Source organism: Gossypium hirsutum, chromosome A02 (genome assembly GCF_007990345.1).
Source record: "Gossypium hirsutum isolate 1008001.06 chromosome A02, Gossypium_hirsutum_v2.1, whole genome shotgun sequence".
Taxonomy (NCBI): Eukaryota; Viridiplantae; Streptophyta; class Magnoliopsida; order Malvales; family Malvaceae; genus Gossypium; species Gossypium hirsutum.
The window spans coordinates 5,668,667-5,681,988 of NC_053425.1; the positions used below are offsets into that span (position 1 = coordinate 5,668,667).

The 13,322-nt window shown below is 27.8% G+C and overlaps 1 protein-coding gene across 4 annotated transcripts; it reads right to left on the reverse strand.

The window, feature by feature from the left end:
* Positions 1-1,785: 1,785 nt before the first annotated feature.
* Positions 1,786-5,716, reverse strand: LOC107932154 (uncharacterized). Of its 4 annotated transcripts, none has more exons than XM_016864103.2 (3): positions 5,339-5,716; positions 2,322-4,113; positions 1,786-2,226 (listed from the first exon to the last, which is right to left on the reverse strand). In XM_016864103.2, exons 2-3 carry the CDS (start codon positions 4,026-4,028, stop codon positions 2,056-2,058), a joined length of 1,878 nt encoding a protein of 625 aa, XP_016719592.2. In that variant the 5' UTR covers positions 4,029-4,113; positions 5,339-5,716; the 3' UTR covers positions 1,786-2,055. The 4 variants fall into 4 exon arrangements, with proteins under 4 accessions (XP_016719592.2, XP_016719594.2, XP_040945411.1 ...); XM_016864105.2 differs by having other exon boundaries at positions 2,322-4,088; positions 5,339-5,712; XM_041089477.1 differs by lacking the exon at positions 5,339-5,716 and adding an exon at positions 4,555-4,848.
* Between the last annotated feature and the right edge of the window lie 7,606 nt (positions 5,717-13,322).

Here is a 13,322-nt window from a genome sequence, read left to right on the forward strand (position 1 = left end):
GTAATAGCAACCTAGTAAAATTTATAACAAATAATCTAAAAGTTACTTTGTTAAACAAGAATTCGACTTTAGTAGTTTAGAGTGCCTAGTAGGAAGTCTAATTATTATTGTAACCTAAAGAAACATATCAGTAGGTACTTTCAAGCCATTCTTCTTACTCAAAGCATCTCAAATAACTCTCCCATTAGTTGTCGACCCTTCCCAACCAGATAATATGTATGTAAATTGCATGTCAAGGGCACATGCCTCTAAAACATTAATGGCTACCTCATTTTTCCTTGTACGATATCTAGGTTTCTCCTCACATGGCACTAGTATTTTGTCGTGGGTTCTATCTAATACCCCAATACAATTCTAATAGCACATAATTACAAAGGTTACTTAAATTAACTAATATTAGTAAAATGTATATCAGATTATTAATATTATTTTCAGTTAATTACCTTGAACCATTTTCACTTGTCATTTGGTTGAATCACTGCAAATAAGTTCAGTCTTTCTAAATAGCAAGTGTTTGATTTTAGTAACACTAATAAGGACTTTATTAAAATACCTACTTACTGTTTCATCTAATGTATTAATTTACACATCTATCAAACACATAATTATTTGCAAGTTATGTAATATTGCCGTATTAAATAATACAATACAAGAATATCAACCCAACCAAACAAAGTCTTAGTGTCCGAGTTTGAATCACATTGTGCGTAAATTATGTGTGTGAATTCTGTTCAAAATTATTAATTATGTTTTTTAGTGATTTGTATTTAATGTATTTCAAACTTGTTTTATAACTCAAGTTAACTCATCGGGATTAATTATGATGAAATTTGATTCTAAGTCAACAAACACATAATTATTTGAACCGGATTAAATTCTATTTTCTTTTCTTTAATATTATTACTACGTTAGTAGTCACGTAATTATTAGTAAAAAAGTTTTGATCACTCAATTATGAAATATTACAAAATGGTCACCCAACCATTTAATTTTGTCTTTTTTAATCACCAGTTGTCCGATTAATGATGGCATAATGGCTATTTTAATCACCAACATATATACATTGTGTTAATCATCAATTTTGTCTTTTTTGGTCCCCCGTTGCATGCTAAGCTAACGTAAGCAACTTTTAAAATTGATATAATAGCAAATTTAACCTTTAATATTTATACATTGTGTCAATTTAGTCTTGATTCTAAAAATTCTAACTCTTACTATTTACACATTATGTAGTTTGATCTTTTTTTCAGTTTTACTTTTCTTTATGACCCTTTCACCTAAAGAGCTAAAAAAATCAAATTTATTGGCTAGATTTGATTGGAAAAAAAACCCTAAAAACTTAAGATAATAATTTTCATATTTTCTCATTCTTTTAAAATTAATCTTAATATTACAAAGAAAAATAAAATTACAAAAAAAGAGACCAAATTAAACAACGCATAAATATTGAGAGTTAAATTTTTTTAGCATCAATTAAAATTGGTATTATGTCAAATTTAAAAACTGCTACTATTAATAACCAAGTAGCTGATGATAAAAAAAAAGAAAGAAAGTAAAATTAAATAATAGGATGACTAAAAAAGAAATTTAATAAAAATTAAATGAATTTATTTTTTGAATTTTACAATGAAATTTGATTTATTCGATTATCCGTGTTATTCGATTCATTGAATAAAAAAAAAAACTAAAATGGTAATGCATAATAATCATAATATTTTTTTTCCTAAAACCGAACCCAACTACTATTAGCTCTATATCCAAAAGTAATAATTGGATGAGAATTAGTTGAAAAATAAAGTCATAAAAACTAAAAGTGCAATTGATGAGTTACATGCTTCAATTTCACTTCTAATTAGTTCAATGACCACATTTTAGTATAAAAATCACTCAATCTAAAACTTCCACAATCAATCAAAATGCATAATAAAGTTACAATATCATTTTGTTATGAGAAAAGCCAAATATTTCCCAATTCTATTATAAACAAACCTATATATTTTAAGATACCGATCTCGATACGTGTATACGAACATAAACATCGGACCGGTGTTCTTGCTACCTCGACAGCTTTACATTTTTCTGTCGGAAATTTGGACTTTGAGCATGGATGTATGCCACTGCAATGGAGAATGACTGCAGGGCTGAGAGTGTTGTTTGGAAATGAAGAAAATACAGGCCATCATGAACATTTGCTATCCTCAATGTCGGGGTACCGTGCTTCGAGCCCTGAAAATTTTCAAAGTTGAAGCAACGGTTATCGCAATGACTATTTGTGTTATATAATAGCTTGTTGTTCTAACATAGGGAATCACTGACATTACCTGAACGAAAAAATCGAATAACTTGCATGCCTCAGAGGTATCTGTTGAAGGCAAACCTCGCTGCTTACTTGCTCTGGCTCTAAGTACGGTCAGCGGACAGCCCAAGTCCCAACCACCACAGTCACAATGTCCACCGGATCTCCATCTTTCGATAAGAGAAGAAGGGCCACCATTTCTTGGACCACCATGAATGCCTACCGGGACTAGGATATCTGTACTTGTTGAGCAATCATCGGTATTCAGAGAACAATCGCATGGAACCGAGGCTGCTGCAGTAACCCCCGCTTTCTTGAGGAACTTTAAGCCCCAACCTCCAACTTCCGGAAGAGGATTTTTAGGCAAATGGTTCCTCACAACAATGGTGGCCAATTCAAGATTCGGTGAAAATTCTTCCTCTAAGAGATCCATTTTATTGAGTGAATTAGGACCGTTGACTGTATCATGGCATGGACCCCAAGAAGAATCCTCAACTATGGAACTAGACCATAATCTCGGTATTGTTCTCGGTTTGGATGAGTGACTGCTCTTGAATGCTTCCACTACCTTTTTCGGTAGACCTCTATTCTTCCTATGGTTATAGCTCAGAGTTTGCACCTCCGGGTTAAAAGTTTCATTACCACTAAACAAAACGAACTCCGTCTCCATGATTTTAGAACCTTGGGGGCAGATCGAGAAAGAAGTCATTACCTTCATCTTAGCAACAAGGTGTGACTCATCATCACTAATCCCGTGTTCCTTATGGCTACCCTTGCTTGAATGGAAGGAGTACATAAAGTCCGGACCCTTACCCCGAGCTGATCCTTCCTTTGACAAATTGGCTACATATACCTCCTTCCGATTATCTAAGGAGAAAACAAAATATGGAATCCCACCCTTCCATGTGCATTGAAGCATTCCCCGTGAAATTGCCGTAGAAGTCGAAGAAAATGACTGGTCAGAGCATGTTGAGTCTGTACTTGACTCAGAAACGCGCTGTTTATGCGCAGTCTCGGATCCATATTTACGAATTTCGGATATGGGTGTTTCACTTCCTAGCTTATGTGAGGAATAGTTACTGAAACTACCAGGAGAGTTCATGAAGTCATAACTTACTGATCTTTTAACAGCATTCGAACTTGGACGGACATCCGATGCACCGAATTTTTGTAACAACGGGCTCTTCAATATATTCACCATACTCCGGCTGCCCGTTTTTGAACTTACCCACTGTCCTACAGGACGAATGACTACTCCACCAGTCCCAACTGCTAGTGGACAGTCGAAAACAAACCTTTGGAAGTCACAAGCATCTTCATCCCCGATGTTAGGTGAATTCAATCCATCGGATAAAATGCTCATTTCTACGGAGCTCAAGTTCACGGATATGTTGCATTGAGCGGCTTTTGCTGCATTGATAAAAATCAATTCCAGGCAGCGACGAAGGTATTTCTCATCTAGAGTAACTACATGCCTCGGTACTGTATTGCCTACACTAAAAATACTCGGAAGAAATGAATCCTTCATAAGACTTTTTCCAGCCTCTAATCGTTTACCAACACTTAATATCAGAGCATGCTGTGGGCTTACCCTTCTTGCCAGCATTTTCAATTTTAATTCGGAATAATCCGTTCCATTCTCTCCCGACATGTCCCTGTTATTGTCCAAGTTTTGCAGTGACTTGTCTTCCCCCCGCTCATCTTTCTGACCACTACCAAAAGCATCATCCATCTTCTGTCTCGATTAAATATATGGTGGCTAACGATGATGCACACGCCTCTTTACCATTTTCTGCCAAGAAAATTTCACACGGAATCTGAAGAATAAGATGAAAATTTACATCAAAACAGAACGAAAACAAAAGAAGCAAATACAAACAGTAAACACTGCAACAAAGCTATAACTCGTGTACTACAGAAAATCCGATGTAAACATAGTGAAAACAGGCCTTGGTAACGGTTCCATATAAAACATAAAAAGGAATCATATGGAAAGCATTCATTTCTAGCTAAGAAAAGGAAGCAAAGTAAGACCCTTCCGGTAAAATCAACGAAGAGGAATGGATGATCTCTAGACTCGAAATATGCAATTCGAACTAATTCAGACACTCAAAAAGATGCATAGAAAGATACATGTGCATATACATATACATATACATATATTACATAAAAACATACATTCCCAGTAAACTAAGCATGTATATACATCTACATACATGCAAAGAAAGGTATATATGTATATACATGTACATACCTACCTACACATATATCACTATCCACGTATGTATGAATGCCATCCATGGTAAAAGATTCCCATATAATAACCAGACACTTAACATTCCCATCGTCCTCATCAAGACAGCAAAATAAGTATTCTATCAAAACACAGCTAAATTAGCCAATCTAAGGGGGCTAAAGAAATCAAATTTAAGAACAAAATGAGAATTTTAAGAGAAACCCTTTTTTTTTAATATATACAAATATCTTGTTGGTGATGTTATTTCCAATTATGATAATAATTTTTTTGATTGTTCTATATGTGAAAGTTAATGAAGAAGAAAACAAGGACCATATACTTTCCTTTGTCTTTTTTATTGCATTTATTCTCATGACATAATATAAATATAATACCTTTCTTTTTTTAATATTTATGAATCATTATGGCATATAATCAAATTTAAAAGGCATGATTACATCAACATCAAGAATATAAACATGGTAAAGGAATGGATAAAGAAGGCATTTAAAAACACCATAACCAGAAATAAATATGGCCTTAAACAGCTTAACTAAACTCAAAATTTATCCAAATAGTATAAAAGATTGAGAGCAGATCAGTCAAAAATTACAAACATTTTAGAGACAAAACTGATGGGGTTCTTGAAATTTGAACACTTTGAAACATAGAACTCCATCAAAAGAAAATTTCAATCTTTTAGCACAAAACTGGGAATTAATTGGGTATTAAGCAAACGAGAAAGTTGCAAACTTTTATGCATAGAATAAGTGAAAAGATGAACTTTCTTTTTTCCTTTCTCTTACCTCAAGGAAATTGGATCCAAGAAAGATCACCAAAAAAAGGGGTTAATCACCCGTTTAATCCCCTGACCTTGAAAGCTCCAAGTAACCAAAAAAAAAGCAGCTTTTTTCAGTTTGATAGAAAGAGCAAAAAAAGGGCAGAAGGCAAACAATAGAAGCTTTCAAGCACTGTGTATGTATATATGTGTGTGTATGTATATATTTTTTGCTTTTGTTAATAGTGAAAGTTGGTAAGGTTTAAACTGTTCTAAGGCACTAATCAAGGTTGCTTGTTTTGCTTAAGAAATATATATAACAAAGCAAAGCAAAGCAAAGCAAAACTGAAAGCACCCAAAACTGAAGCAAAAGTAGTGGAGAGGGGTTGATGAAATTGAAAAATGGTGTCCAATATAAAGCTAAGTTTTAATTTATTTTGTGGAATTTGTGTTCTTTCCATGTTCTTCTACGGTTTCAAGTAGGACCCATTTTCGTTCACCTTTTCTTAAGCTAATAAATAAATACAAACATGTAGATAAGGTTAAATTCCACTATTAATCCCTCTACTACGCATGAGCTATGAATTTAGTTCTTTTAATTTTTGTACTTTTCAGTTTTAAAATTGCAGTCTTGACCAAGTGGCAGCCGCTAATTTCATTAAGTTAATTTTTTTTATTTTCAAAATTTAGCACGATAAATTATTATCTCATGTGTAATATCATCTTAACTTGTTATTTCTACATGTTACTTTTTAAAATTTTAAAAAATAAATTTAATTGGTGTCATTTACGTCAAGGTTGAAATTTGAAAATTTGAAAATCATTAAGACTAAAATTGATTCAATTGGAGAACAATGACTAAATCTATAACTATACCTATAGTACGAAATATTAGCATAATTTAACTGTGTTCATTTGGCTTGAAATTTTAAAATTCAAAAAATATAAAGATTAAATTTAACCAATTCAAAAAATACAGGGACCAAGTTTGATCTAATTAAAATCTGGAGATTAAACTCACAACTTTTACATAGTACAGGGACTAATGGCAGAATTTAACCTATAAATAATAAGAGGAAGTTGAGCTGGAACGCAGGATATATGAAGAGAAATCCATTAAAAGGGCCAAAATAGAGAGAGAGAAAGGGATGGTCACTTGCATCAACTGAAATGGACTTTTCTTGTTTTAATGTTTGATTTTATTTGAAATTTTATTAAATAATTTATTTTTTGAACAATTTAATATTTTATTTTTTAACCAAAAAAAATGGGTGTTTTCAAAAATACATGTGAAAGAGAGAGAGAGAGAGAGAAAGATAAAAGAATAACATTGATTTTGAAAAAAAAAATTATTAGGGTAATAATGTTTAAAGTTCTTACAAGTTGGTACTACTTGTCTTTCTTTTGTTCAACTTGAAGAAACATAACACAAAAAATTGGTTAATATATAATTTAGTACTTAAGTTTAGTATTTTTTTTAATATGGTACTTGTGTTTTTATTTTTCCAAAGTGATATTTATATTTGATAAAATTTATCCATTTTAGTATTTGAAGCTAACGTATTAACTTTTTAGTATTTAATTCGGATTCTAGAATTGATTTGATAAAAATTCATAATTATCTAATACTATTAACAATTAACTTTCATCAAATCGACCCCTAAAACTCGAATCAAAACACTTACATCGGACTATATTAGCAATTAAGATTCATCAAATCAATCATAAAACTCGAATTAAACACTAAAAAATTAACATTTTTATATTTATATATCAAAATATATAATTTTTGTAAAATATAAATATCATATTTAATTAAAAAATATATAAATACCATATTAAAAAAATTAAACTCGAATATCAAATTATATAACTTGCTATATAAATTTTGATATAGGGTGATATATATTAATAATTAAAATATTAAATTATTTTTGAGTTGAATATACGCTGTAGCATCTTTTGCATGTTGGTCTTTTCCTCATGTACTTGTCTTGTTCATAAGCTCCTTATTTTGTTTTGTTTTGTTTCATTTGAACCCTAATTTGTTTTATTTAATTTGATTCCCTATTTTACTTATCTAGAATAGATTATAATAGTATATTTTATAATCAGATTCAGAAATACAACTTAAAGACAGAAGCAAAATTAGAATTTTTTTGAGGGCCAGAATTAAAATATATATATTTTTATGGTAGCAAAAATATAATTTCTCTATTTTAATAATTTACATATTTATAATTTTTAGAGGATTAAATTAAATTTTTATTATTTTTAGGGGAACCAAAATTCAACTTTATCCTTACAAATTTAAAACTTTATAAATTATAAAGGACTCAGAAGAAAAAAAATTATTTTAAGAGACTAGACCCCTACCAACCCCTAGATCTGCCCCGATCCACAACCTTCTGTTTTCGAGTTGTTATTCAATTTTTTTAAGAATATTTGAGTTAAACATATCAAATTTTAAAACTTAGAATATATATAGGATATATATTTTTATTGGTTAGTTTTAAATTCAAGTAATACAAATCTAGAAGTGCAGACTTAGTAAGACATTCTAATTTAGTCTCTATACTTTTTTACAATATTTAAATTAATTTTAATTTAGTAAGATATTTTATTTTATTTTATTTTTATATTTTATATTTTATATTTTAATTTTTTAAATCTGAAAAAATATATATTTTTATATTTTTAACAATTTTTATGTACTTTTAAAGGGTAAAGACCAAATTGAAAAAATAACAAATTTTGAGGACTAAAAAAATTATTTTATATTTAGTATCACTAATTTTAACGGTAAAATTAGACAGACAAATAAAAAAATTTAAATAAAAAAGTATAGAGAGTAAAATTTAAATTTTAAAGGAGTATAATTTAACATATTTAATTAAAAAAATAGCTAATAAGATATTTTTTTGATAAATTAGTAAGGCACATTCTATCCATGCATATAACTCAATAATTGATAAACACATTTAAACAAATGTTCCCATGTTATTTTCTAAATAAAAAGAAACATTTTATTTTAAAAAAAACATTATTTTTTAAAAAAATTGGAATTTTCTCCAAGACAAACAAATTTTAAAAATCAAAATTTGAGTTATTTTCCCTCTTTTATTTGAATTTGTGCATTGTAAGTGGTTGATGGTCTCAATGCCAAATATTGTGGTGAGTCCAATTAATGGGCCATATTATATGAATTTTATGTGTAAAAAAAATTGGTAACTCCACTAATTTGAACATTAAGTGCCATGTGACATGGACAACTCTGTATATTTATATATATATTTGCTTCTAATGTTTAAACAGTCAAATTTCAAAATCCCATTATTTCATTTGGCCCAACATTTTTGACTTTTTTTTTTTCATGTAAATATATTTGCATGGAAATTTGGTCATTGTTTGGCATCAAATTTGATAGAGAAAGGTGAAGAAATTTGGATCAAATTAGATCATTAACTACCACACTGCAAATGTTTAATTTTTGGATTGATTTTTGTTAGGTTTTGAGTAAATAATAATTATTTAATTTTAAAAAATAAATAGATAAAAATTAATAAAATTAGAAAAATAAAATTTAATAATAGACTTATTCAATGGTGGAAGCTACTTGATTTAGTTTAAATTGCTATTTTAATAATAAAAATATTCTTAATTAAAAATTGTTATAATATATAAAAATTAATATAATTATTTTATTTTTTAAAATAATAAATTTGAAATTTTTAATTCAACCAGAAAGGGGTAGGTCAATTTTTTTTTTAAATTTTAAGCCATGATCCAACTTGACTTAGTCCATAGACATGTTTACTTTATATCACGCCAAATGAATATTGTCAAAATCGGATTGAATTGACCCATTGCTTTAAGAATCAAAAGTTCAACTAGTAAGATATAATCGAAAATAACTAGAACCAAAACCAAAAATTTTAAAAAGTTAAATTCAAAAAATATATTTTTAACAAAAAAAAATAATTATGTTTAGGGTCATTATATCTTGCTTTTTTTTTTTTACAAAATGCTTAAAATTACTTATAGTTAGAGGTGTGCATGGGCAAGGTCGGGTCGGGTTCAAGTAAAATTTTAAGCCCATTTTCTAGGTCTGGGCTTGACCCAGCCCGAAATATGGGCCTAAAAATTTGTCCAAGCCCGGCCCTAAATAAAATTGTTAAGCCCTACCCAGCCCGGCCCATATTAATTTTTTAGCTTATTTCATTAAATAAAATTTTTTAAAATATAATAAATTAAATATATTTAAAAACATAAAAACAAATATTAAAACAATAAACAAATAATAAATGAGATTAAAACAATTCTTAAAGTAATACACTAATTGAAAATATAATAAAATGTTGTTATATTAAAATTGAAAATAAAATGTAAATGTGATTAAAAATAAAAAATATATATATATTTAGTATATAATTTGGGCTGGGCCTGGGCAAAAAAGGTTTACCCGAGGGCCGGCCCGTTTTCTAAATAGGCTTCTTTTTTTTGCCCACACCCATGCACACCTCTACCTATAGCCTCTCCCCAATCATAAATAGTAGGATAATACACTTCAGTATACTCGAACCTACATCTTCCTGCATTAGTAACAATACTCATGTCAATCGAATTAAAACTAAATTAACATATTTAGAGTTTATTTTAACCTTAAATTTTTAAAATATATTTTTATATTTAATTTTTCAAAGAAATTCAAAAATCAAACACGTTGAACCTCAAGTCCAGGTCTTAGAAGATTGCAGCAAAGCACAAGTTACAAGGCTTCTTCCACTCCCTATGGAATTTTCATGCCTCTGTTTACATCAACTCATTCAATATGAAAGTGAAAGTATTCTTGAAAATTTTCATTTTTGTCCCATAATATATATATATATATTATTCATATTCTTTAAAGTAAAATATAAGGCATAGAATCTTCAATCATTCAAAGGGTTTGCCGTTGATTTCCCAATTAAATAATAGAATTTCAAAATTTGAACAAATAAGACAATGGCACCAAAGACAAAATATTTAAAAATTTCACAATATTTAAACTATCAATTTTGTTCACATATACTGCAATTTGATCCAAAATTATACAATGAAAATCCCACTTGTTTACCAATATTTTACGTGTTACAGAGAGGTAATTGTTGTAAACCTATCATAGGACTAATATTGTGAATTTTTATTAAATAAAGAAAGAGAGAATCAAATCAACAAAATTAAAAAAAAAATGTATAGTAGGTGTATTATTACTTTTATGCATCTTTTATTTTATATTTTTTCACTTGAATAGTTATGGAGTTCATAAAACTAACAAGTTTAGTTAACTGGTATGAGTTATTAAATTAAATTAAATAATTAATCGCGAGTTATTAAATTCAAATAGTCAGTTTATAATTTTATAGAATATTTAATTAGGAAACTTAATACTTTATTGAATTGATATCTTTAATTTTATTTATTAAAAGTTATTTTCATTTAATAAAATATGATAATACATTTTTTTCTGATAAATTTTATTTAATAAATTATATAATTAGGGAAAGGATTGTATGAAACAGTGACGCCACATCATCAAATCTAAATTAAAATACTAAAATTCAGGATAAAATTCTGAAATTTAAGATAAGAATACTGATGTGGTATAAAACTATTGGAAAAAGGATACAGATGACGTGATGTCACTGTTTCATACAATCATTTCTCATATATTTAACTTGCTTATAAAAAATAACTATAATGGTACTTAAAATTTTAAACAATATGCTATATTAGAGAACTGATTTAATAAAGAATGTACTTTATAACTTTGGATGTTGTTATAAGTGAAAGGATGTTATAGAAGGTTAAAATAAAACATAGAAAATCGATTATTCTTGAAATCTGATTGTTATAGCGAAATGATATTATAGCGGGTGACTTTTATAAAGAAAGCTCGTTTTATAATTCTTTGTGTTATGAGGCTAAAAATTGACAAGAGCCTTGGCCCATATTGATTAAATAGATTTTTTTTGCTCATCCGTAAAATTAATAATTCAATTTTAATCCTTTTAGCATTTGATTAAATGGAGTAATTTCATTTTTGGCCCTTTCCAAAAAAACAATGAATTAATTTAAGCCTTTTTAGTTCCTTGGTCATATGGATAAACTTTAATTTTGGTCCCTTCAAAAAGTAATAATTTAATTTCAATCCTTTTAGCACAAAAAATTAGATTCGATTCAAATGAAAATTTTCAATTTTATCTCGACCTAGAAGTAGGTTAAAATACCATGGAAGCCCTTATACAATGAGTCAGATTGCATTTTGTCCCCTCTACTAAAAAATGAGCAAAGTGTTCATTTTTGTTAAAAATTCCATCTATTTGTTTTGTTGAAAACTAGCATGACTGATGGAATAATCAAATAGTGACACGTGGTCTGCCATGTATATCTAATGTTGACGTACAATGACCAATTTTTAATAGTAAAAAATAAATAGAATTTTTAGAAGAATAACCTATTTGCTCTTTGGTGTAATATATATGAGATAATTTATCTATTTTTAATAAAATAGATAAAATATAATCTAATTTTTAATATAAAAAATTTCATTACCCAAAATTTTTTTACCCATTTTCTCGATTCGCATTCAACATTATTTAACTAATATATTTAATTGCTTATTCTCACAAATTCCTAGAAATTTAAATATTCAAAAAAATTTAATTAAAAAATAAAAATGGGTCCTACAAGATCATAAATTAGACAATTATTGACTGAATGAAATGAATTTTTTAAAGTGAAGCAAGGTTTTGGATGTTCTTAGGAACCGGCTAACCAACAACCTTATTGAAAATAATGAACACTTTCTTTTGTTGTCTTGTTAGAACCAATCAACCAAGGTCTATTGCTCCAAAAACATACCTAACTTCTTAGCCTTTCAAAAATTTCAACCCCCCCCATTGAGTCAAAATTATTGCATTCAAGGACCTCTTTAAAAAAAATAAAAAATCATTATTTAGGGTTTGATTATGCCGCTTTCCAAGTCTTATATAATTTAAGTAATTTATTATGATTATCCACTTTTTAGACATGTGAGGATGGATATTCTTAATTTACAATCATTATGCTAATTAACGACAATCAAAACCCCAATCATCGTAATGGATAAAAGTTATTTCAATTGATGTTTGTTTTCTTGTATCATTTATGTACTTCAATTTTTCAGAAAATATTATATGCTTCAATAATTTTTTGAGGTTTAATACATAGTTTAGTCCTTAAAGTATATATTTTTTTATTTGGTCCTTGAATTTTTTTTATTCACTCCAGTTTCTAATGTTATCAAATATTCCCAATTTAGTATCTAATATTATCATATGTTTTCGGTTCAGTCCTTTTCCCGTTAAAAGAATCAGTTGGAAATTGGAATATATAGCCAATCATAAATTATCACGTGGACCGTAATAGTATCATCATCAAGAAAAAAAACCTAAAAATATTAAATAATTTTTTAAAAACAAAAAAATATGTTAGAATTTTTTTAAAATTATAAAAAATAATAAAATTTATTAAAAATATCAAAAGATGTAAAAATTATTAGAAATTCTAAAATATTGTAAAAAAATTATTAACAATCATCAAAGATTGTAAAATAATTATTAAAAATTTTAAAAACTAGTTAAAAGAAATTGTATCTTAGAATAAAATATACCTTTGCTAGTGGCATTTAAAATATTAAAAACTTGATATAAAAAATTGTATGTCGTAATACAAACAGTTTTTATAAAAAAAATATTTTAAATTTTTTGAATAAACATTTTATATCAATTTTGTAATATTTTGAAAAAATAATAAAAAAAGGATCAAAAGATACAAAAATTATTAGAAATTCTAAAATATTGTAAAAAAAAAATTTATTAGAAATCATAAAAGATTGTAAAAAAAATATTAAATTTTTTAAAAACTAGTAAAAAAGTTGTATCTTAGAATAAAAATATACCTTCGACTAGTAGCATTTTAAAATATTCTTG